We start from the raw sequence: 27,165 nt of genomic DNA on the forward strand, positions 1-27,165 counted from the left end.
GGCCTTCTATAGCGTGTTTTCCGCCACACTCTGATTCCTGGAGCTGTTTGGTTGCGTGTAAATCCACACGTTGTCTTCAAAACGCAGCCGGCCTGGGCTGCGTGAATCCTGTTCGCGTGTAAATCCACACGCGCATGCTATCTTCAAACGCGGCTGGCCTGGGCTGCGTGAATCCTGTTCGTGTGTAATTCTGCACGCGCACGCTATCTTCAAACGTGGCTGGCCTGGGCTGCGTGAATCCTGTTCGCGTGTAAATCCGCACGCGCACGCTATCTTCAAACGCGGCTGGCCTGGGCTGCGTGAATCCTGTTCACGTGTAAATCCACACGCGCACGCTATCTTCAAGCGGTGCTGGCCTGGACTGCGTGACTCCTGTTCGCGTGTAAATCCGCACACGCACGCTATCTTCAAACGCGGCTGGCCTGGACTGCGTGAATCCTGTTCGCGTGTAAATCCACACGCGCACGCTATCTTCAAGCGCTGCTGGCCTGGACTGCGTGAATCCTGCTCGCGTGTAAATCCACACGCGCACGCTATCTTCAAGCGCTGCTGGCCTGGACTGCGTGGATCCTGCTCGCGTGTAACTCCACACGCATATGTTGTCTTCAAGCGCTGCTGGCCTGGACTGCCTGAATCCTAATCGCGTGTAAATCCACACGCACACGCTCTTTTCGTCGCGGCTGTCCAGAACCGCGTGTACTTTGTTTATACCCTAAAAAGAGCGCTATTTCCAACTCCTGCACCTGTGTTATTAACAGGGGGATTGATTCACTTCTATACTTTACACTACGTGGGAAGGAAACTTTCAAGGATAAGTGGAAGGTGACAGTGAACAGTACTTTGGACGCTATCCTGTGGTACATCAACCCGGTATCTAGCGTGAGCCTCGTTCCGTTCGGGATAAGTCTCCCTTACTAACCTTCCCTTCCTTGTCGTTTGTTCTACCTTGGATTCCGCAAGAGACTCTGCTGGATTCATCTGCCCTAGACTCAAGGTCAGTGTGTGCATCCATAACATTTCCTATTCCATCATACCCAGGTTGGGACAGTTATTCATGATACTTTATTTTGTTCTAGGCTGACTTCTTATACCTTACCCACGCCCTTTCCAGTGATCCATCGCTCTGCCTGTTTTACCAGTCAGAGAGTTGTATCATTTGGAAGGTCTTAACTTGACTTCACAACTATCAAAACGCGTGAACAGGGATCCGGAAGACCCTACCACCTGTATCCTTTTGAGTACCGTATCCTTTTCAGTTAATACTTTGGTGCTTTCTGACAGAATCAGAAGCCATGGAGGGTACGGATCCTTTAGCTGTTTTGACTCAGTTGATCAGCGATTTGAGAAATGAAATGGTTACGGCACAGGACATGTTACGGCACTGTATGGACGTTATGCAAGACGCCATGCACGGTACTCCTCAGGGAGCACAGGTTCCAATGGCCACTGCATCTGGATCTGGGACCATGACACCCCCACAGGAAACTATTAATGTGGTTATGCCCACTCAGTTTCCCTTGGCCCCTCCGGAACGGTTCACTGGTGATCCCAAAACCTATAGAACCTTTGTTAACCAGTGCCGACTCCATTTTCTTTGCCGTCATACATCTTTTCCTGACCTAACCACAAAAGCAGCATTCGTGCTTTCCCATTTAGGGGGCACAGCTGCTGCTTGGGCTAACCCTTTGTTGGAAACAAATAGCCCTTTGTTGTACGACTGTGACGATCTCTTGGCTGCTATGAGTAAAGTTTTTGACATGCGTTATGCTACTCAAGCCATGGATCTGGAGTTGCTTAATCTACAACAAGGCAATCAACCTCTTTTGCCTTACATTGCCCGGTTCAATCAACTAACGGCCGAAACTCAATGGCCTGACGGCAAGAAAGCGGCTGTTTTCTACAAGGGTCTTTCAGAAGAACTGAAAGATGCCTTATCTACAGTTCCGGTGGTTCCTACAGGATTCACAGAGCTGCTCGATTTGGTTTTACAAATCGATGCCCGAAGGAATGCTCGGAAAGGAGAGAAAAAGCCCTTCATGCAAGCCTCGGGGCGTTCGGAGACACCGGCAGTCCTCTCGAACGACTCCGAACCCATGCAGATTGGCGTCGTGAGAGGCCGTTTGTCCAATGCAGAACGAGAGAACCGAAGAAAGAACCATTTATGTATGTATTGCGGTTCATCCGAGCATTTATTGGCGACATGTCCTAAAAAACCCATCAAGCGTTCGGGAAACGCCAAAACTCGACAATAGCAGGAGTCCCTATGTCGAGTGTTTCATCGGACTCCAGTACCATTCCTAAACACGCACCCGTAATTGTTGAGGTGACGTTACGTTGTGGGGAACGAGAATTGGTTTCCAAGGCCATGGTTGATTCCGGAGCCACCAACAATTACATAGACATCACATATGCCAAGAACTGTTCCATACCCTTTGTAAACAAAAACAAACCTGAAACGGTTAATACAGTGGACGGATCTGTTTTGACTTCGGGTATGGTAATCCAGGAGACGGTATCTGTTCAGATGACATGTCATGATCTCTGCTTCCAAAAGGTCAGGGTTTTCCCAACTCCCTTGGAAGCAGATCCATAACCCAGGTTCCGAGTGCCAACCAGTCCCAATTGGGACCTTTTGGACCCAGTCCTGGCGCCAGTGGCACCAGGCTCATAAATATGCCCAGTCCCAGCGCTGGAAGCGCCGGGCTCATAATGCTTGGGTGGACTTACCTTCAGCAGACCATGCTGCTTACTTGCCTGCCAGTTGAGCCTCTGATCCTCTTCTGTTTGGAACTACTTTTCCTGTTGGGTGGGGCTGGAGCCACTCCCTAGATTCAGAACACTGGAACTCTTCTGGAAGGCAGGAACTCTTTTCTTACCAGGAACTCTTTTCTTACTTAGGCGTGGCTGTGGAAGGAGACACCTAAGCACTACAGGAGGCTATTTAAACCACACCCGGTGGATGAATCTTGCTTTGCGTTATTCTGCAACCTCTGCAGCAGAACGCTCATCGTGTCTTCTGCATCCGGTCCTGGGCCTAAGGAAAAAGGCTTACCATCCTGAATCCAGTCTTCAGCAACACCTATAAAGACAAGAAAGAACAGGTTAGCATTCCGGCATCTGAAAGGCAAAGGCATCCTGAATCCAGTCTTCAGCAACACCTATAAAGACAAGAAAGAACAGGTTAGCATTCCGGCATCTGAAAGGCAAAGGCTTACCTACTCTTCGTGCGCTCCGGAGGTCTTCACACTGCATTCCGGCATCTGAAAGACAAAAGTTTACCAACTCTTCGCACGCTCCGCAGGCCTTCGGCGCTGCATCCCGCATCTGAAAGACAAAACAAGGTGTGTTTAAAGACATTGGGGAACTTTAATACTCACGTGCCATTACTCCTTTCCACATCTAATCCAGTGGGTATTCCGGCAACCTGCAGCCGCTCCGAACTCGTACCTGCAAAATAAAAAGACAGTTAGAGCGCATAGTGAAGCAGGCAACAAGCGCTTACTTACGTGCTTCCAGGCGCTTCTATTCATCACACGGGCTCCATCTTCAACTCACTTCAGCCCGTCATCCGCCATCGCCGGAACCCTGCAAAACAAGAGACATCATTACTAAAGACTTTAAAGACATTTGAATGACTCGAAACTTACCGTTCGTGCAGTAAACGACGGACAGCAGTCCTCTGAAGTCAAGAGGCCTGCGCTACCTATCCAGTGAAGAAACTGGTTACAGCACCCTGCCCCGAGGCAGATGGAGAGCTCGGCATTCACTTACCTAAGGTGAGAGCGTTAACCTTTGGGGGTCTACAGGAGAGGAGAACAGGAAAGAGATAGGGACACCCCAATAACCCCAGTTCATTAACCCCATATTTTCTATCTGCAGACATCTTACTCTACACGTCAGGCATACAGTGCACAGAGGTCCAGCCCAAAGAGCCAACCGGGTGCTACACATCACCTTTGAAGATACGGTAGTCGCCCAGTCAAGACCGGCGCCTCTGCGAGAATCAGGTGAGCGTTACATGACATTATCGAATAACCATTCGGAAGAAATCATCTTCGATGTCATAGCTGCTCCGCAGTACGAGATCATACTTGGTCTTGCATGGTTAACCCTTCATAATCCCGCCGTTGACTGGGTTTCGGGATTGCTCCAGTATCCTTCGAATCATTGCAATGAACATTGCTTCACCAGTCAAGAGGTGTCAATCAAGCAACACATATTGGCCTCTCTGGTGGGAGCCTCAACTATCAGCGTGGTACATCAAAGCGACGCTACCATACCATGCGAATACGCTGAGTATGCTGATGTCTTTGACAAGGGCCAGGCAGAACAATTGCCTCCCCATCGACAGTACGACTGTCCTATTGAACTAATTCCTGGTGCCAAAATCCCTACAGGTCGTTTATATTCCCTGACCCCAAAAGAAGACGTTGTGTTGAAAGAATACATTGACAAAGCTTTAGCGATGGGTTTCATACGGCCATCACAATCACCTGCTGCGTCTCCTCTATTCTTTGTTCCGAAGAAAGAGGGTGATCTAAGGCCTTGTATTGACTACAGGGCACTTAACGACATTACCATAAAAAACCAATATCCTTTACCACTGATAAACGTTCTATTGGATCAATTAGGTACCTCCAGTTACTTCACCAAATTGGACTTGCGAGGAGCATACAATTTAGTTCGCATTCGTGAAGGCGACGAATGGAAGACCGCTTTCAAGACGCGGTATGGTCTTTACGAGTATTTAGTGATGCCTTTTGGTCTGTGCAACGCTCCCGCCACTTTTCAATTCTTCATGAATGATATATTCAGGGACATAATGGACCAGTTTGTGGTGATTTATCTGGATGACATCCTGATCTATTCATCATCTTTTTCGGAACACGTCAAACACGTTTCTACAGTCCTACAAAGACTCAGGGAGAACCTTCTTTATGTGAAAGCCGAGAAATGCGTCTTTCATTCACAGGAAGTGGAATTCCTGGGCTATGACATTACCAATCTAGGTGCTCGAATGAGCCGTTCCAAGGTGAAGGCCATATTGAATTGGCTGGTTCCGCACAATGTCAAGTCATTACAGTCTTTCTTAGGCTTTGCGAATTTTTATCGCAGATTTATTCATTCCTTCTCCAAAACAGTAGCCCCTTTGACGGCCTTAACTAGTTCTAAAGTTCCTTTCTGTTGGAACCCAAATGCCCAAACATCATTCGAAAAGTTGAAAGAGGCATTTACCACTGCACCCGTGCTTCAACATCCAGATCCAGATCGCCAGTTTATCGTTGAAGCGGATGCATCCAGTATCGCTACTGGAGCGGTACTCTCACAAGTTTGCACAGAAACCAAGGAGGAGCACCCAGTGGCTTTCTTCTCTCGCAAACTTACCCCATATGAACGGAACTACACCGTCACTGAGCGGGAACTGCTGGCTATCAAGGATGCCTTCCGAGAATGGCGTCACCATCTTCTTGGGGCCAAACATCAGGTGTTAGTGTACTCTGACCATAGAAATCTTCAAGCATTTAAATCCATGAAATGCCTTACGGCCCGACAGGCCAGATGGCATGTCTTTTTTGCCCCATACGATTTCCAGGTCACATATCGTCCTGCCCGAGAACACGTTAAGTCGGACGCATTGTCCCGTATGAGTGAAGAGGCGAAGGAAGAAGCACAAGTACAGAATCAGTTGTTGGCAGATCATGTAATATGTAGTTGTTCTGTTCAACCATCCTTAAAAACCGAAGTACAAGAGTGGGTGAAGAGTCATCCACAAGTTATCCAGGATATGAATCTGGACGTACATAACGGTTTACCATTCACACAAGGAGTGCTCTACCTACCGACGTCTTCAACGCGGAATAAAGCCCTCAAGTGGAATCCTGATTCCTTGATCGCAGCCCATCCTGGACGGAAGAAGACACTAGAACTACTCAAAAGATGGTGCTGGTGGCCGTCCATGTCAAAAGATGTCATAGATCATGTATCTACTTGTTCTGTATGCATCCAATGTAAAAGCACTCCTGGTAAACCAGTGGGTTTACTCCAGTCCCTACCTGTCCCTAACAAACCATGGGACATGATATCTATGGATTTTGTGGTAGAACTCCCACCAAACCAGGAGTTCGATACCATATGGGTTGTAGTGGATTATTTCACTAAATTGGCTCTTTTTGTTCCCTGTAATGGTTTACCAACCGCTGCTGTTCTGGCTGACCTATTCATCCACCATATATTTCGTTTCTTTGGTCTACCGTCAGTAATCATTACAGACAGGGGCTCACAGTTTGCGTCACGCTTTTGGAGAGCACTATCCTCTGCATTACTGATTGATGATAGGATGTCCAGTGCTTATCACCCTCAAACTGATGGACAGACCGAAAGAGTCAACTGCACTATGGAACAATATCTGCGGTGTCTGTGTCTGCAGTACCAATCGGATTGGCTCACGGTCCTGCCGGCAGCTGAATTTGCCTATAACAACTCCTATCATAGTGCCATAGGCACTTCACCGTTCTATGCGCTTTATGGACAGCACCCTCGATCAATACCTTTGGATTCCAGCTTGTCTTTGGATACTCCTGCTGCAGGCCGTACCTTTCGTGATCTGAAGAAATTACAGAGGAAGGTGAAGCAGCAATTGGAGCAGGCTAAATACGCGACAAGTTCTATGCCGATGCTCATAGAATACCCGCACCCGTCTACAAGGCTGGTATGAAAGTATGGCTGTCCTCTAAGCACTTGAGAATTCCGGGCAAAAAGAAATTATTGCCTAAATACATTGGTCCGTATGTAGTGCTCCAAGTAATTAATCCGGCTGCTGTCCGTCTGGCTTTGCCACAACGATGGCGAGTGCATCCCGTATTCCACGTGTCACTCATTAAACCATGTTCTGAAGCTACTAGATTGCCTGTGCGGCCTGTTGCTATTTCTGTGCGGGGTTCGGATGAATACGAGGTACAGGACATACTGGATATGAGACTACGTTCTGGTAGACCGTTTTATCTGGTGGACTGGAAGGGCTATGGTCCCGAAGATAGATCCTGGGAACCTCTAATATTCATGCTCCTGCTTTATTGAAGCATTTTCACACGAGAAGGGGAGAGGTTGCCCCTTTGGGGGATGGCACTGTCATGCATGCTGGACGTGGTCCTACCTCCTACGCTCGTAGAACAGCTAGACCGTTCTATTCCAAATGGCGGTTGTTCGACACGTTGCCGGGAAAACGACGTTTGCACTTTTCACGTCGCTAGCTCATGTGTATTCTGCTTTGTCACGTGAACTACGGCATTGCGTATTTAAGCAGCGTGGAAACTTCACTCGCTGCTTCTGATCGAATCATTTGGCGTTGTGTAGCTGAACCTCCGGTCTGCATCCTTGCTGATTACTACAGCTACCTTTTGGCCTTCTATAGCGTGTTTTCCGCCACACTCTGATTCCTGGAGCTGTTTGGTTGCGTGTAAATCCACACGTTGTCTTCAAAACGCGGCCGGCCTGGGCTGCGTGAATCCTGTTCGCGTGTAAATCCACACGCGCACGCTATCTTCAAACGCGGCTGGCCTGGGCTGCGTGAATCCTGTTCGCGTGTAATTCCGCACGCGCACGCTATCTTCAAACGCGGCTGGCCTGGGCTGCGTGAATCCTGTTCGCGTGTAAATCCGCACGCGCACGCTATCTTCAAACGCGGCTGGCCTGGGCTGCGTGAATCCTGTTCGCGTGTAAATCCACACGCGCACGCTATCTTCAAGCGCTGCTAGCCTGGACTGCGTGACTCCTGTTCGCGTGTAAATCCGCACGCGCACGCTATCTTCAAACGCGGCTGGCCTGGACTGCGTGAATCCTGTTCGCGTGTAAATCCACACGCGCACGCTATCTTCAAGCGCTGCTGGCCTGGACTGCGTGGATCCTGCTCGCGTGTAACTCCACACGCATATGTTGTCTTCAAGCGCTGCTGGCCTGGACTGCCTGAATCCTAATCGCGTGTAAATCCACACGCACACGCTCTTTTCGTCGCGGCTGTCCAGAACCGCGTGTACTTTGTTTATACCCTAAAAAGAGCGCTATTTCCAACTCCTGCACCTGTGTTATTAACAGGGGGATTGATTCACTTCTATACTTTACACTACGTGGGAAGGAAACTTTCAAGGATAAGTGGAAGGTGACAGTGAACAGTACTTTGGACGCTATCCTGTGGTGCATCAACCCGGTATCTAGCGTGAGCCTCGTTCCGTTCGGGATAAGTCTCCCTTACTAACCTTCCCTTCCTTGTCGTTTGTTCTACCTTGGATTCCGCAAGAGACTCTGCTGGATTCATCTGCCCTAGACTCAAGGTCAGTGTGTGCATCCATAACATTTCCTATTCCATCATACCCAGGTTGGGACAGTTATTCATGATACTTTATTTTGTTCTAGGCTGACTTCTTATACCTTACCCACGCCCTTTCCAGTGATCCATCGCTCTGCCTGTTTTACCAGTCAGAGAGTTGTATCATTTGGAAGGTCTTAACTTGACTTCACAACTATCAAAACGCGTGAACAGGGATCCGGAAGACCCTACCACCTGTATCCTTTTGAGTACCGTATCCTTTTCAGTTAATACTTTGGTGCTTTCTGACACTGATGAAGCACTGGCACGACCAGAAGGCCACAGTGACAGTTTATTCTCCAGGCCAGTGGGTGTGGATTATGGAGCCTGTCAAACCCAGTGCCCTTCAGGATAAGTGGAGTGGGCCTTACTGTGTGCTGTAAAAAGTCAGTGAGATGAATTATCTTGGTGTCGTGAAAGGACCTAAACAGATGGGTTGGGTCTTTCACGTCAACCGGCTAATGCAGCATTATAGCCAGGATGACTTGGTCATGGTATTAGTGACTGATGGAGAGGCTGAGGAGGAGGCCGATCCCCTCCCATTCCTCCTGCACACTGAAGACACAGAAGGGTCAAATGAAGATGTAAACCTTGCAACAGACCTGTCAGCACAGCAACTGATTGACTTTCGCTGTTTACTGGGACAGTTTGCCAGTCTGTTTTCGCTGACTCCAGGTCACACAGATTGGTGCACCAATGATGTGGACACTGGAGACTGTTAGCCGGTAAAGAGTAGGATTCACTGGATGTCCGATAAGATCAGGGATACCATCAAGAAGGACGTTTTCAAGATGTTGCCCCTAGGAGTGATAGAACCATCTCACAGCTGCTGGACTAGCCCAGTGGTACTTAGTTCCTAAAAAAGCCATTGGTGGAATGACTGAAGTTCGCTTTTGTGTGGACTGCAGGGGTTTCAATTCTGTCATGAAGACAGATGCTCACCACATTCATCAGACAGATGAGCTCATTGACAAGTTTGGCACTTACAAGTACATGAGTACTTTTGACATAACGGCATGGTATTGGCGGGTCGGTTTGACAGATGGAGCGAGAGAGAAGTCAGCATTCTCAACCTCTGAAGGAAATTATCAGTTCACTGTGATGCCCTTCACATTGAAGAATGCCATTGCCACTTTTCACGGATGGTTAACGAGGTTTTGTCTGGGCTGGAAAGCTTCTGTGTCGCCTATTTATACGACATTGCTGTGTTCAACCACACCTGGGAGGATTACTTATCCCACCAAAAACAAGTGCTTCAGGCGCTGTAGAATCAAGGCCACAAAGCGTCAGATAGTGCAGGGCAGAGTGGCTTACCTAGGCCACCTCTCCATTGGGGGTAAGGCACCACCTCTCAAAGCTAAGGTACAGTCTGTGAATGATTGGGACATCCCCACTACATATATGCAGTTGAGAGCCTTTCTAGGTCTCACTGGGCACTACCGGTCTTTCATCAAGGGGTATGAGACCATTGATGTCAACAATCTACAGAAAAAAGTAACTTGGACCCCTGTTTGTCAAACCTTCTTTCAGGATTTGAAGGATGGATTGTGAAGGGCCGCAGTTCTGAAAGTGCCAACCTATGGACATGAGTTCACTATCCAGACAGACGCCTTTGATGTTGGGATTGGAGCAGTGTTAGCTCAGCTGAACTCTCAAGGGGTAGAGCAACCTGTCACCTACATTAACAGATGATTGACACAAAGGGAAAGGAGCTGGGCCATCATTGAAAAAGAGGCTTACACTGTGATGTGGGACAGAAAGAAGCTGAATCCCTACATCTTTGGGTTACACTTGATGATCCAGACAGACCACCGGCCATTTCGATGGATGGTTAATGGCCATGCAAGGGGCTTTTGAATTGGACCATATCCCTACAGCCATTAGATATAGACATCCCCACAAACCAGGATCCCAGCCTGGAAATGCAGATGGCTTCAGCCAGTAATTTGACAAATCAATTTCCAGGCCACCAGTGGTCTAGGAAGGAATATCACCTCCTAAACCATCAATCAGCACCACAACTCTAGTACACCTCAAGGGATCCACACAGATAGAAAACACAAGCACATAACAGATCTCATTGTCACATTTCGGTAATAGGGTGAGAACGGCAGGCGTATCTCCTAAAAGGTTGTGAATCATTGGTTAGTTGCAACAAAGTGAAAACACAATTAGTACCTAAAGATAAAAGGGACAGTCCATTCAAGGTTGTATAAACATATCTACTTTATCAATATCAGAACAGACAGTTTAAGCACCATATAAAATATAACCCACCCTGTAAAGGAATGAAGTGGACAGACAGTTTAAAAGAAGGAAAAGGTATGACCTCTGGGTACTGACAGGAGGGTAGTCGGTATAGTAATTAATCACAATAGTTCAAGGATACTTGCTTTCAAAACAAAGGGAGAAATGGGTCATAAAATGTCACTGGGGCCTTCGGAGAAGGACCAGGTGGACAGAACCACAATATACCTTGTGCTGTAGGAGTTCTTGGTGCTCAACAGGGTCGAGTCGGTTTTTAGGCAGCTTTGCAGCTTCTGCCACAGAGTTCAAGACGGGAGACAGCTGCGGGTATCAGGCGGCTGGCAATTGGGCCAGCCCAAGCTGAACGGACAGCTGCAGGCTGGCCTACACAGTGGCTCTGGGTCAAGAACTGTTGTCTCAGTCCTGGTCGGTGGTTCTGAAGTACTGGTCGAGGCTTCTCTGAAAGCTTTAGTGACTGCAGCTTAACAACAGTCAGCGGTGCAATCAGTTGCAGTTCGAAGGGCTAGACTGGCTCCAAAATGTCCTTTAAGGCAGACATCAGTAGATTTTCCTCAATGCACTTCTCCTAGCTTCTTCACTGGGCTTGTGTCGTCCTTTAAGGAGGATGACCCAAAGCTGAGGAGAGTGTTACAGGCAGCAGCCTTGTCCTTGGTTTGGTTCAAAGACTCTCCGCGAATTCCAACCTAGGAATCTTGCTGCAGAACCTAGCAGGGCATGCCTAGCAGTGGCTGGGTACCAGCTCTGGAGCCGATGGAGGGTCCTCTGAATTTAGTATCTCCCTCTGTTCCCTGGGAGATGTTTAGTAGAGAGATCCTGCTTCCCTCTTGGAGGTCTTGGCATTCCTTCACTGGCAGAAGATGCAAGGCAGACTATACTTTTAGCTAGGGTCCAATGATGAGTTGTTATTTCTGCTTCTGGTGAAGCCTTCAGATGATCTGTCAAAAGAGGGGGGTTCTGCCATCTTTTAAAGCCAAATGGAGCACAGGGATTGGTGTAAGCTAAGCCTACCTAATGAACAAATCCTGGGTCCCCTCCAACAATCTCATGTACACGTGAGATCATAACCAGAGTGCTTTGCAACAGAAAAGGTAAATGGGTGAATACATATAATACTAAGCCCAACCCATCTTACTGTCTGTTGTGAATGAAGGAGTCTCTCTGGTTAATGGACCTCTCTGTGGTTCCTGATTAAAGCGACAGGTCTACATTGAATGTCCAATGAGACCAGACTTTTTGGCTCAGTCAAACCACATACTCATACCTTCTGAATGGGGTCAAGCTGTGGAGCGGACTACTGTAATAAATGCAGTTCCAGATATTACATTTCACTGTTAATCGATGCAGAGGGTGGGAGTTGTCTTCATGTTAATACACTGCATATGAAAGGGTGTTGGACTTTCCTGTCTCCTTTGTTAGCCTTTGCCTGGCAGGCCCCATATGGGCCTGTTTGAATTAAACTCTGATTAGTATGCAAATGCTGCCACTAGATTCAAGGCTTAACAAAACGACAGGGTGCATCCATGGAGCCTTTGTTAGTTCATTAGGCTGGTCATGGCAGGGGGAAGGTTTAGCCCTCTACCTTCTGGAGATGTGTCATGTAATCTACCTGTCAGATACCAACTAAATATGAAAGGGAGGTACTGCACCTGTAGACTGTGTCCACCAGAGTACACAGGTCTATGTGTGTGTCATGTGGTGAGCATACCAAAATGTGTGCAGATTAGCCCCACACATTTTCTGGTGGTTTATCTACCATCATTCAATTGCATTTAAAATTGCATTTAAAATTTCAAAAAAGCACAGGTCAGCGCATACCCACCGTGCAGACGGTCGAATTCCTCACACCATGTATGTAGGACTAACAGCCATCCATACTAATACAAATGTTCTCACACTGCTGCAAGCCCGTCCCTTTCACTACAACCTCTTCTTCCACTGTCCCGACATTTGTTTCATGATCTCTCTTCCCAGCAGACTTTAAGTCTGGCTTCCGCTGGCAGGGGCACATGCCACCACTTGGCCGCTTTGAAATTACTTTGGTGGAGATTGAGCTCAGTACAAGAGCATGGCAACATAACATAAGACAACACATCATGGGCCTCCTTACCCCCCTACCGCCTCCAAACCCGCACCGACTACACTGACAATGCTTCACATAGACACAGTGCAGAGACTCTTGCAAAGCTGCTCTAAAGCAATCAGAAATCTGTTTTGAAAAATACTTGGTCCTCCCGAAGCACTGCATTGCTTTATAGAGAAGCAATCTGCAAGAACATTTTTATAAGGGGTGCCTGTGTCTAAAATCCTCCTTACTGCCCATCCCGGTGCTTCCGTTTGCTAGAATTCAATCTGATTTAAAAGAACACTTTCCTTTAGGAGTCAATTTATGTCTGAGATGGGTGAACTTTATAGATTGTCATATCATAAAAATAGTTTACAAGACATCACAGCAAATAAAATAAGGCCATGCAATCAGAGATGGAAAAGCAGCAGTTCTCTCCACAGCTCTTTCATTCAAGTATTTTGCAATGCCACAAATGTCTTGCAACTGACTAATGCCTATAAATGACGGGGCTCCATGACATGTGTGTGCCCTACAGTCATTTCTGGATGCAACTCCCCCAAAACGCATGTGCCAGCAGGCCTTCTGAAATCTACGCCTGTACTGCATCTGACTTCAATGTTGTCTTCTCCAAATGTATGGGTAGATTTGAACCCCGGTGCTCCACTTTATAAGACACCATTTTCGAACTTGGAAGCTCCTACCATACTCTCCCTGCCTTCAGCTCCTTTCATGCTTGCTGTGATCCTGCTGATGCCCCTGGCAGATGGAAAAAGAGGACCACTTTCGTATTTCCTGTTTATATCAGTTGCCTGTGGAACTTTTTCCTGGTCACATTGAGAATATAAGCACTTTCCTAAGTTTGTTAATTTGACAGGGCATCTATATTTCATTCTTTGTCCCTTGCAAAGGGCTGACAGAACTAAGGTTGGTGCTAATTTCTTTCCCTAGTACTTTTGTTCTCCCCTGTCAGTTCCTGATTGTCACTTGTGTCACCCAACATACCTCAAAACAAAGAAATGAAACAACATTTAAATTAAAGAAACTAATCACATCAAACATCCAATGATCTTCTGAATTCAAAGGCCGCCTCTATGACTGCAGATGAGGCTTCCGATTGGCAGCCCGTGGATTTACCCTGACCGGTCAAGTACGGTGCTTGGTGCTGTCAATCTGCCCTGACATCTTCTCCCCAGCCAACTTCCTCATCCTCCTCCCAATGAAACCACCCTCCAGCATTGACAGTAGCACATACGGATTCTGGCACAAGACGTCAAGCCACCGCACCCCTGCCAAGTGCTCATTTTCCCCACTTAGCAAGCACTGCCCACCTGGTGCCTTGCTGGTTGCTGCTCTTTTTCCCCACTTAAGAAGCCCTCCAGCCTATTTTCCTTTGCAGATGGGGAGCAGGTGCAAGTGGATCTTGGTAACCTGGCCTAAGTCCCGCCCACCTGCCACCTTCCTGGTTGCCGCTCTTTTCCTCACTTAGCAAGTCCCGCCCACATGATGCGTTCCTGGTTGCTGCTCTTTTTCTCTACTTAAGGAGCCCTTCAGCCCATTTTCCTTTACAGATGTGGAGCAGATGCATGTGGATCTTGGTCACCTGGCCTAAGCCCTGGCCACCTGACACCTTCCTCGTTGCTGCTCTTTTTCCCCACTTAGCAAGCCCAGCCCACCTGGTACCTTTCTGGTTGCCACTCTTTTGCCCTCCAGCCTCTTTTCCTTTGCAGATGGGGAGCAGGTGCAACTGGATCTTGGTCACCTGTCCTAAGCACCACCCACATTTGTAGCCCTGCCTCTTCCTTCCTGCTCTTAACTCTTAGATCAAGGGTGTCTCGTCCGGGTGTCCGAAGCAAAGGGCAGTCGAAGAAAAGGGCAATTTCTGTTTGCTTCTGTTCGGACCAGGAGGATCCAGGGCACAAACCCCTGCTCAGACAGCAAGTAAGCATGCACCAATATGTGTTTACTCCCTCTGTCCCCACAAGCCATTCCCACCCCTCTGTTACCCCTTGATGTTCCCTTGTGCCCCCCCTTCTCGCACACATGTGTTGCCTCAAGCCTCCTTCTGCAGCAGTCTGTCCTGCTACATTCTGGTTTCACCAGCACCGTCTTGTGGCCAATGCTAGATTTGACTTTTATGGACTTCATTGATTCACGGTGTGTCACCCTTTCTCATGGCGGCCCTGAATCATGTTGTTCCCATCTTTATCTTGTATCCAGGCTTGCAACATTATGTCTTGGCTCTTGCACTATCTGAAATATCGTCTGGCCGAGTATGATAGTTACTTTCACATCCTTACTGTTCACAGCCTGTGAGAATGTCGTGTTATTTTCTCTTGTTCCCTCCCTTGTCTTGAAGCGCTTTGAAACACATTGTGTATAGGTGCTATATAAATAAACTATCATATCATATCAATGTGCAGCCCAGTCTGCAGTAACAGTTTGCCATCATCCTTACCCTGCTTACCTGCGCCATCCGCATCCCGCTACCACCCTCTACCACCTACCTTCTCACCCTGCGGCCCCTGTAATCCTAGCCACCGAAAACCAACAACCACAGAGCAACATGGAGCTTGCCTCCCTGTGCCCACCCGTTCACGCCTGCATAGCGATGAAACAACTGGCAACCACCATAAGGACCTTACCACCACCTGATCAGATTGTCCCCCATGGACCCTCTTCCCCTCCTCTCCAGCCTGACGCGCTCACGCAACCTGACCACGCACATCATGGTACCATTCATTTACATACCACCCCCAATGCTGTGAATGACCCAACCCGCAATGGGTCGTTAGCGACTCCTACACAAGGTACACCCACCAGGCTGAACCCGGCTGCTATCCATGTAGCTGTCCCTGCCTGCAGTGGTCCTCTACCGACTCCTACACAAGATATACCCACCAGGCTGAACCCGGCTGCTGTCCATGTAGTTGCCCCTGCTTGCAGTCGTCTTCTAGTGACTCCTACACAAGATACACCCACCAGGCTGAACCCGGCTGCTGTCCATGTAGTTGCCCTGCCTGCAATGGTCGTCTAGCGACCCCTACACAAGATACACTCACCGGGCTGAACCCGGCTGCTCTCCATGTTGTTGCCCCTGCCTGCAGTGGTCCTCCTGCGACTCCTGCACAAGATACACCCACCCGGCTGAACCCGGCTGCTGTCCATGTAGCTGCCCCCACCTGCAGTGGTCCTCTAGCAACTCCTACACAAGATACACCCACCAGGCTGAACCCAGCTGCTGTCCATGTAGTTGTCCCTGCCTGCAATAATCCTCTAGTGACTCCTACACAAGAACCACCCACCAGGCTGAAACCTGCTGCTGTCCATGTAGCTGTCCCTGTCTGCAGTGGTACTCTAGTGACTCTTACAAAAGACACACCCATCAGGCTGGACCTGAATTGCACCCAGAATCCGTGGCAACAGAAACACAGTGCACTCCCATCACAACACCCCACCTAGGTGCTGATCGACACCACTTCCTATCATCCCAAACCTGAACCCTTTCATCCTCCCCTACAGTGCCCCCTCCACCCCCAGAGGCCCCAAGATGGCACGTGAGCCAACACAAATGCACTACCTCTGCCATCTCCCCTCCCACACCCAATGGCTTTCTGCCTTCCAACGCACCTCCCACCACTGCCTCCTGAGCACCCTAATCAATGCTCGAACTGTGGTAGAGCATGCTACAGGATTTTATCGTTAAAAACAAGATCGATATCCTGTACTTCACTGAAGCATGGCTCACTCCTTCTGCAGACCACTCCCTTTCCATTTCCGTCCCCCATCTATGCCATATTGCGCAAAGACAGACCCATCAGAAAAGGTGGTGGAGTTGCACTTATTTCGAAAGACTCACTCGCACTTTACACCTTTGACTCCCCCAGCATCTCACATTGCAAAATCATCTCAGCTAAACTGCGCTGCACACCCAACTCCACAACGACAATCAAGTGAATCAACCAACCCCCGAACCTGGTTGCTACTTTTGAAGCAGAGCTTGTCCAGCTCATATCCTCTACCCTCAAACCTACCTCCCAACTCCTTATCCTGGGAAACGTCAGCTTAGGCTTCAATGACCCAATGGAGACTGATGCCTCCGCCCTAGTCAGCTCCACTGCTGCACTTGGCTGCACCCAACGTATTCTGACACCACTCACCTTAGCGGCTGCATCCTATACTGGTTGCGGACCATAACTACAACAGCTCCATTGTAAGCAACTGATTATGCCCCTCGTTGGATCACAATATTATTTCTTTCATGATTCCCTGCCCCAACAAATGCCCCAAAATCAACTTCCTCTTACCCCCACCATTGCTCGTAGCATGCACAATTTCACTGGTGACAAGCTACTCCCCTTTCACAACCAACCACCTCCCCCTCCACCTACCTCAGACACTGCTGCATTGGTAGACCTTTATAAAACCTTGTTTACCAAAGGGGTCAACTCCATATCACCTCTCAAAGCCCGGAAAGCATAACATTGCAGGCACAACAGCTGTTGGTACACCAAAGTGCTCTGCTCAATCTGAGATAATAAACGGGCAGCCAAAGCTATATGGCAAAAAGGCCCTACACTCGAGAGCAAAGACACCTTTGCCAACATTTCACTAACCTATAGGCAAGCTATCCACACCAATAAAGCCGCTCCCTACAACAATACGATTGCCTCTGTATCCTCCAGCTCCAGCAAGCTTTTTGTCATTCTTTGGGAATTAGAAACACCAATTTCACCCCCTCCACCACTGTAAAAGACTCCCAGTGTTACAACGACATACAAAACACCCTCACAGGAAAAATCACCAACCTACAAGCTAAAATCCATTCCAGGCCCCCACATAAACCAGGTAACCTGGATGTCTGCCATGGTCCCGGACCCTCTAGACCAACCCTTTACCGTCAAACTGTAAGTGACTTCAATCCAGCATTCAAACTAATTCAATGCCTAGTAGGGGATGCCCAATGGAAACCCTTATTTATATATTTTTATGTCAAAAGTTCTTTAAATCTGGATGATGAACCCTTATATAACGCCCCACTCTTTCAATCTCCCCAACCTCACTGAGACAAGAAGTAGGTTTGTTTTGCAAATTAAAAGTTTTATTTGAAGAATTGAACAATATATATATATCACACTTTTATTAATAGAATAATATCTGAATAGCACACTTATGAATATGGCAGTGATCAGCAATGGGTAATATTACAATATCAACAATCTCTTTAATCAGTTAGGAGTAGGAATAGGAGAATAATGTGGCAGAGAATACTTTGTATGAGTTCAAGGAAATGCAAGATAGGAAAGAATGCAACACAGAAATAAAACTTGATATGATTTCAATTAAAAGACAATATAGTCACTTTTCCCCCTGTTATTACTCACTCCCCCCTCTGTGCAATATGAAGAGATGGAAGTGAGGGCACACAGGTTTCAGGAATACACTCAATAATGCAGTTCAATCCCAGTTCCCACAGCAAGCTTAGAGAGAACAGGTTTGATTTTAAAACGGGTCAATATGCTTATTAATATGATTGCAATGAATGTGAAAAATGCTAAAATGATTTTACTTCACTTGAAGGAGATTCAGGATAAGTGATAGTTCAGGTCAACACTAGCAATGATTCATGAATGATTATCAGATTGAAAATGAATTTCAGCAGTTGAAAACAAGAAACAGCTATTTTGACATGTGGTGAAATGGAGCTAAATTGCAATTCGCGGCAATTTTTCTGCGTTGCGTGAAATGCGATTACAGCAAAACTATAAGGAATCGGAATGTCGTTTTAGGTTCTTTAGAAAGTTAGGATCTTAGCTTCAAAATGACAGTTCGGTTCTAGGACGTGCGGTTCAAAAGTTACAGAGGTTTTTGTGAAGGTAGATTTTTGAGAAATAGAATCAAGATTTCAAAATGACAGATTGCGCTTTAAAGATTCGGAATCAATATGGACTTATACTAAGGGGCTATGAAGAAGCAAGACACTCAAGGGGCAGCCACCAGAATAGTGGCGCCTCAGCTCTGACTTCTGTCTGTCAAAACACTTGTTCCTCTTCAGAAAAATATCAGCGCATAGATGATTGATGCTACAATTATAAAGGATTATGTGGAGGAGAGAAGAACTTAGGATAGACAAAAGAGATTCAATAATGCAGTTCTGGATAGGTTGGAATGGTTGGATAAGATTACTTTAGCTAAAAGATGACTATGGACAGTTCTAGACTAAATACTCACTCCTATGGCTTTGGAATGGAGTGGGCCCCGTCAAAGATCTGGTCAAGGGTTTGGCTGGGATTCTCTCACCACCGAACAGGATCAGACACTGGGTTCTGCTCTCCGCACGGCACTCTGGTCTGTGTGGCCTCTTGGACTGGATCTGATGGGTTCTGGATACAGCTCTGCTCTCTGGGTCTGGATCTTGCTTCTAGCACAGGGATCTTAGCTAGAAGCAGAACAGCTCAGCCAGGCTGTTGGATGTTGGGTGCCCCTTGGAGGTTTAGGGGTTAGAATCAGGTTGCAAAAGATTCTGAGGACAGAAAAAGGTTCAGCTTGTGGTTTAGGCCTCTCTGCTTCAAGGTTCTAGAGTTTGGTTCTAGAGCGTGTTTCCTGAGTCTGGTTTCTAGATCTATGTCTGGATCTTCCTGGAGCCTGGATCTTCCTGCTGGGTGCTTCGCCACGAAATCAGTTGAGGAGTGGAAGTGTGTGTGTTCTCTGTCCTCAGCAGTCCCTATTTATGTATTTCCAAAGTGGGTGAGGTGGCTAATTCTCTATGCCCAACCCTCTAAGGATTTTAGAGGTCAGAGGATTCCCTGTCCCCTGATTGGAGAAAGGAGCAGTGTGTCATCCTGTGTCATGTTTATGGCTTAGGGAAAAACCCTCCCCTTTGTGTCTGTACACTATATCTTATTTTTCTTAATAAACATATTTACAAGATGCACAACTTGTTAATACTACATAAATTACATGACAAATTGCCTAAGGTACATTTCTGCTCAACTCTTATCTTCCTAAGAGCTTTGGTTTAGAAATGACAACTTTTTTGTGCTTTTGGTGGGTTTCTCAATATCAGTTCTGCACCAATTGTTATACATGCATGCATATCCCATCTGATCACATTTCTGTAATTGTTCATGTTCCTAGCATAAACACAATAGCTACAATATGAATACATTCGGGGTTTAGTCTCAGAACATCGCACGGATTCGAGCTTAGTCTTAAACTGTCAGCGAATTTTTCATTTTAACAATCTCAAAGTTTCACATTTTTGTCAGTTCAGTGCAATGTGTTATGAGCATTTTTCTAAAACATACATTTACTCCAATGTTAAATCCACATTTCAGTCTGGTCCGCCTCCAGAGCTGGGCTGACTCAGAGGTCACATGTCTCTCCTTCCTGCCAGCAGTTTATAGTCAGTCACACCCGAATTAGCATTCCTATTCAGCTCAAGGACTTCATTGTCTTTACTCAGAGCAACAGGCCAGTGTGGTGCCCCTCCTAGTTCCTTTTCCCAACAGCCTGTCAATCTCTCAGCCAAGGGCAGGGGGAAGTTTCCTTTGTTCAGGGAGAGGTGTGGAATTTGTTTGAAGCATAGTGTGGGAGACTTTAACTCCTAAACCCAATGTCTAAAAATTGTCTTGCCTTATAATATAACTCACAAATACATCAAACCATTTTTTACTTCAAGCCTTTTCAGAATATAGTTTTGAATTGTGTCCACCTCTTAAGATTCTGATAGCAAGTCTTTCTTTGGCATAGTTTGAGCTCAATGTACAACTTTACACAAAATGGTTTTAAATCGCCGGCTTCTGATAGAGGTGAGTAACTGTATTACACACATTTTTGACAGATTTCTTCCAGCAAGCAATCCTCAAAAGTGAACTTCGTTCAGATAGCACATACTTCTGTGGACCTTATATTTGTGTAGATTCTTGCAGTAGAATGATGTTGACCACCCAACAAGGAGGTTGGATCTTTTTGGGTGGTTTATGAGCCATGATGGTGGCCATTTCTGAGGTTTCTGCTGCCAGCAATGCACAGTAATGTTGCAGGGCTTGGATCAGTAGGTTAAGACATCCCACAAAACCCATTTCCACTGCTGTCATAATAAAAGGTTTCAAACCCTCTATGTGCAAAGGCTATATATGCAACGCCTCCCTAGTAAAGGAATGTGACAATCCCCTGCTTCCCCTCATCGCTTCCATCATCAACTCCTCCTTCGCATGCTGCTAAGTTCTTGTCTCACTGAAAGAATCTTGGGTCTCCCCCCTCATTAAGAAGCATCACTAGACCCCTCCATTCCGACCTATAACCACTGTCCCTTTTCTTCGGAAAATTATTGACAGAGTGGCCTTTCTCCAAATCCAAAGCTTCCTGGAATCCCACCATATCCTCAGCTCCCGACAGTCTGGCTTCCGCCCAAAACATAGCACAGAAACTGCCCTCCTGGACCTAAAACACCAACTTAACAACCATAATGATGCTGGCAAATTCTTCCTCCTCCTCCTTCTTGACCTCTTTGCCACCTTCGACCTTGTCAACCACCAGCCTCTCTGCCATCACTTAACCTACTCAGCCCACTTCTCTGTCACAACTGCTGATTGGATCTATTCTTTCCTCACAGACAGAACCTCTAGATTCTTTGCAGGAAAAACCTCTGCATCTCCCACACCTACCTTATGTGGTTTCCCACAAGGCTTCTGCTACTCCCTCACCATCTACAACATCTATACCAAATCCCTGTTCGACCACTTAGACTCCCTTGGCATCTCTTAGACAAACTATGCAGATCATACTCAGATGTCCCCCCTTTCCGGTGAACATCCCCAGGACAGCCTCAAAGGTCATATGATTTATGAAAAAGTTCAAAACCTGTATGGCTACCCACTCCCAATGCTCGAATTATGAAAGAACAGAGCTCCTCTTAGTGGGCACCCCTGCCCAGCTCCCCAAACTGGGCCCTGCATAAAACTCCTACAACATTGATGGCCATACCATCCCAGTAGCCTCTGCCATCAAACCTCTGGGGGTCTACTTGGATGCCACCCTTAACATGCCAAGACAAGTCAACCACATTGCCTCCACCTCTGCTTACACCACCAAGTTCATCCACATGAGCAAACCCTTTCTTTCTGTTGACAATCGTATCATAGTTCCTTGTGCCCTTATTGAGTAAAAACATGACTATTACAAGACCCTCCTTTGTGGAACATCAGAAAGGAACATGAACAAGTTACAGATTGTTCAAAACAATGCCATCCGAGCTTCAGTAGACAGAGGGACACATGGCGACATCTCTGATGCCAGAGAATCCGCTCACTGGCTTCCCATCAGGGAAAGGATCAAATTCAATGTCCTCTCCGTCTCACACCGCTGCCTCTGAAATGATGCACCCTCCTACCTCTCCCAGATTCTGAAAGCGTACTCACCAACCAGACCGCTTTGTTCCTCTAACAGTCACCTCCTAACTGTACACAAGGTTTGCCTTAAGGAAGTAGGGGGATCCAGCATCCCCACCTGTGCAGCTACCCTTTAGAACAGTCAACCCCCCACTCTGTGAGCCGACACCTCCTACCTCTCATTCCGAAAGAACTTTAAAACTCACCTGTTCTGCTCAACTGTTTTTATATGCCTAATTTATGTTTCCTTTCTCAACTTGATGCACTTTTCATGTAACTAGCACCTAGATGCCCATGGGCTTTGTGTGCTGCTATAAATGCAATACTAAATAAATACATAAATACATAAACAAATGACACGCACACAAATATGCACTCAATGAATTAATTAGGACACGTCCCCAGACAGACTCATTCTAACAGAGAGATGGCTCAACCCCCACCCATGTTGAGATGGGGCTGGGACTGAACGTGGTTCGCAGAGCGGGAAGGAGGTGCTCCGCCTCCGGCTTCTTTATACTGTGTCATACAGTAACAAGGTAGCTTCCTGGTTCCTGTCTGTCTGGAGCGCGGAGGAGCCAGAGTCCTGGAGTGACTCAGCAGACCAAAGATTCAGCAGTAAACAGGTAAGACATTTTTGTTTGGATGTGAAAAGTGTAATACGTGTATTTTGCATGTGTGAAGTGTGTGTCTGATGTATGGATATGGTATGGGTTAGTGACAGATGGGTGAATGAGTATGAATGCAGGATGGGAGGGGTTTATTGTTCTAGGTAGGTGGGTGGTTGTATGCAGTGTGAGTGGATGTAAGAGGTGGTTATGGGTGAGTGACTGGTGGGTGAAAGGGGATGCATGTTATTTTGTGTTTGTGTGTGTGTGTGTGTGTGTGTGTGTGTGGGTGCAAGGCTCTGGGAGGCCGGGGATCCCCCAAAGATTTTCCACACATCCTTTAGTGACATGACATGTGTTACTGGTATTTTTAGACAAGGCCAACTTCATGTGTGTTACTACATGGTTAGACTAGCATTTTGTTGCAGCCAGTGTAGCCATTGACTTTTTTTTACAGAACATCTATGATGAAGCACGCATGATACGTGCTCTTACGTGTCTAGAATGGCCCACTTTGGAAACATTTTGACATGTTTTCTTATTGTGGCATGGCACTTTTAATAGCCAATCCAACAGGAGTGTGTTCTTATTTAGGGGTACTGACATTTTTTTATGGCATCCTTACTGGCATTATGCGCAAAGCGAATATGAGTATGTTCTTACATGAGAATACTGGTATACATTGATAGAGCCAGCATGTAAATGCATAAGCACAGCCAGCACGGAAATGTTTTTATGCTGGCAAAGACATGAACATGCATTGGGAAGGGTTTCTGTGCACTTTTGGTGACTTGGATCTATAGGACTTACTCTACAAAACCAATTGCAAACTGCCCGTCTACCCAATTTTTCACAGAAAGTTTGCTATTTAATGCACCATTTTAACCCAGTATTCAGAACCTTTCATGGCGGGGGGATAAATCAGGGAGGAGCATCCCCCCCAAACCCGTTTTCATTGGTTTGGGCTCCTTCGCTAGGCGTGGTCGCTCTTGCATACTTGTGGCACATAAAACCTCAAATAATATTTGGGCTAGGCCCTGTCCCCTTCTTTCTATGGTAGCTGAGACATTTAAGCTCTTATTAAAAAATGCACATCTTTCACATGGAGCAATGCATGCCCATGAAGTGGCATGATCATCATGGACATTGCACACGTGTGGTGGTCGAGGCCTGTCCAGAGTGTGGCGTGCCCAGTGCTTTGTAAAGGAGCTCAGAATAGCTTGCAGGGGGCGCCCCTGAAATCATAAAATGCCCACCACCAACATCAAGCATGGTTCAACAATTCCCTCCTCTGCAACGAGAAGGAAGCCATATGCCTAGAAGCAGCCTAGATAAAGAATCCAGGCCTGCCACCAGGACCCCCCTCAAGCATTGTTGCAACAAATACAAAACTGCCATATCCAATGCCAACGGCACCCACTAAGTCCAAGAACTCCAATCCACCACCAATTGTGCACAGAAACCTTTCAACATTGTTAAGTCCCTCTCCAAACTATGATCAAGACACCATGACCCAGACCTTCCACACCCCATCCACTTCAGTGTGCAACTCCCTCATGGACTTCTTCAACTTTAAAATACACATCAGATAGCCCACCCTTCTGCTGTCGCTATCTCAACCCCACTCTCAAACATTTCAAAATATTGGACACTTTGGACCCCATCGAGAGAGACCCCCTCAGCATCCTTTATAGCCGAAAAAGCACCTGCACACTTCCTGAATATGCAAGGCCACCTCCAGCCAGATCCAATTGCATCTCCATCCTTTCTCAATGTGGGCTCAACATCATCAAATCCTGTCTCTCGAATGCTACTGCCCCCTCTGCACTAAAAACTGGACAAATCATCCCCCTCTTAAACAAATGATCCGCGGAGGCCACAATCCCCAAAACTGCTGCATCATCACTATCCTGCCATACTCACCAGATTCATGAAACACTTCATCACAACCCAACTCCAAAAACACCCTACCACAAACAAACTCCTCTAACCTTTCCAATCTGACTTTCGACCTGCACACACCACCAAGTCCACTACACTTCACATCCTCAATGATCTCCACACTTTCACTGACAAAGGATACACAGCGTATAGTCGTGTTATAAATGCCATGTCATATCATATCAATAGGCGTACTTGTCAATCTCTCTGTAGCCTTCAGCACCATCAACCACACCATTCTCCTCAACATCCCGTCCACAAGGATGAAACGCTAAAGCACTGTCCTTCCACTGGTTTACCTCTTTCTTCTCTGACAAAAAAACACATTGTCTCCATGCCAACTTTTCGATCCAATCCCACTTCATTCAAGTGTGCGGTCCTACACGATTCCTCCCTGTCTCAACTCCGTTTTATTTAACCTTTTTAAAGAATACATTGGACCAATCCTAATCAAACACAAAGTCCATTCCACCAATATCCAGATGACCCATAAATATACTTCCAAATCTCATCCCCTTCATAACTCCATAGCCTCATAAATTGTCTCTTCACCATCACCACCTGGATGCCAACCCACTTCCTCCAACTTAACCCTTCCAAAACAGAGCACCTCCTCATCAGCCCCAGGCACATACCTGATCTCACCTGTTGGCTCAAAGACCGCATCAAAGACTACCAACACATATTCCTCTCCCCCTTTTCAAATACCTTGGCTTCACCATCGACTTGCACCTTTCCTGCACACAACACATAGCTCCTGTCACCAGAATATGCAATTTACAACAACCCCGCCTCTGCTAGGTAAACCACACCACAATCATATCACTGTTCTGTCCAAGCTGGACTTGGGTCATGCTCTCCTGACTGGACTTCCCAACAGCTCCATAGGCCCCATGCAAGCCATACAAATGCAGCACCGTGACTCATCCTCCACCTACTCAAACATTTGCATTCCACCCTAGCTCTTGCCCAGTTCCACTGCCCCCCCCCCATGTCCCAGAGAATTAGCTTCAAAGGACTCTGTATTGTACTCAAAGACATCCAACTCAAAACCCCATCTTGCCTTCATGACAAACTGAAACCCATCACCCACGCAAACACCAGAAATGCTAGCCAGCATTTGCTACACATTTCCCTCTGGAGGCTAATATGCACCCTCATTCGACACTTTCCGAAAGAGTCTCAAAGCATAACTGCTTCAATCCAGCTCCTCCTATCCTGAAAATATTTTGTAACTTCTGTTCCAGGTTTTGCCCTTTTGAACATTGAAATGTGCTCCAAACCGGCCTGGATAAACAAAATAAAAATAAAATACATAAATAAATAATACCTATTATGTACATGTCCCTGAATTCTATGTGCAGTTCGCTAAAAAGCCATAACTTGTTGAAAGAGTGACATTATTTTCGTTTTTTTTGGGTCATGAATTTAGGCACAACCCTGGCCCAGAAGGGCTGAAAAACATCAAACATCAAAGTACTATAATGAAAACAGAAACAATCCTTCCTGGTGCAAGGTGGCAACTATGTCAGGATGTGCGCCGTGTATACGGAAGAAGGTTCATGGGTGCAGGGTGTCATGTGGCACAGCTTGTGGCAATCCAAGCTTTTCATTTTGCATGCTGGGTCTTGTGGTTTTGTGTTCTCCAACACACGCATGGGCCTACAAGTCGTCTCGACGTGGAAAATGAAAGGCCAGCAATGGCTTCAAGGTGTCAGACCACTTGGCAGCTATGAACGATTTCAGTAAATGTTGGCGACACTGCTGCGGCTGAGCTCAGGTTATGCGGCCTGCAAGAAACAGGAACCTCTTTCCATGGTGTTCACTGAAAACAGGTGATGGAAAGTCACAGCAGAAGCAACTGACGCCTTCTCACTTTGGTGCAGAGGCCTCAAGCTGCCTTAATCCTAAACATGTAATATTGCTTTGCACTCTGGGGCTTGTAGTCAGTCCCTCTATTCCTAAGAGGAGAGGTAAACATAGACGTGGAACACGTGCAAAACATTTAACACTAAATAGTCACTCCTAACATGAGAAAAACATGAGGCCTCTGGCCGATGTGGCTATGCAAATGAAGCAATGGCATGCCTAGGACCAGTGCAAAGACGCATGCTAACCAATGCAAGGTGCAACTTGTCACACCCCTTTGCCCACCCAGTATGGTTGTGGGTGTTATATTTTGGACCCTGAAATAGCCCCATCTTGTGGGGGCCCTGTAAGCAGTTGCCTAGAATGGCCATATTGTTGAACGCGCCCTGACCCGCATATTCTGGCGCATTTAGAGCCTGAATTCTCCGTTTCAAGGTCAGACACCTTGAGAGTCTGCATGCAGCTGCTTCCTCTGTGTGGAAAATGAAAGAGCCTGTGTACCTGGGCTGAAAATGCCGTCACCGCCTTCCCAGCCGACGCATTCAATCATTTTGCTCAGGACAGCTTCCTCCACCAGCAGGAACACGGGGGACACCTCGTACGTGTATCTATTTAAAGAGCAACACATTGCAGCCTTCAGAATAATCATCATCACATTAGCGC

General features: G+C 46.9%; 1 protein-coding gene across 1 annotated transcript in view; it reads right to left on the minus strand.

Moving 5' to 3' along the window:
• Positions 1-27,165, minus strand: part of GADL1 (glutamate decarboxylase like 1) — a 689,547-nt gene that overhangs the window by 357,318 nt on the left and 305,064 nt on the right. Inside the window, exon 5 of the mRNA XM_069648800.1 lies at positions 27,004-27,110. Within this exon, the coding sequence (XP_069504901.1) occupies positions 27,004-27,110 (107 nt within the window). The remainder of the gene's footprint in view (positions 1-27,003; positions 27,111-27,165) is intronic.

The sequence above is a fragment of the Ambystoma mexicanum genome, chromosome 2q (genome assembly GCF_040938575.1).
Source record: "Ambystoma mexicanum isolate Mex_15411 chromosome 2q, UKY_AmexF1_1, whole genome shotgun sequence".
Lineage (NCBI taxonomy): Eukaryota > Metazoa > Chordata > Amphibia > Caudata > Ambystomatidae > Ambystoma > Ambystoma mexicanum.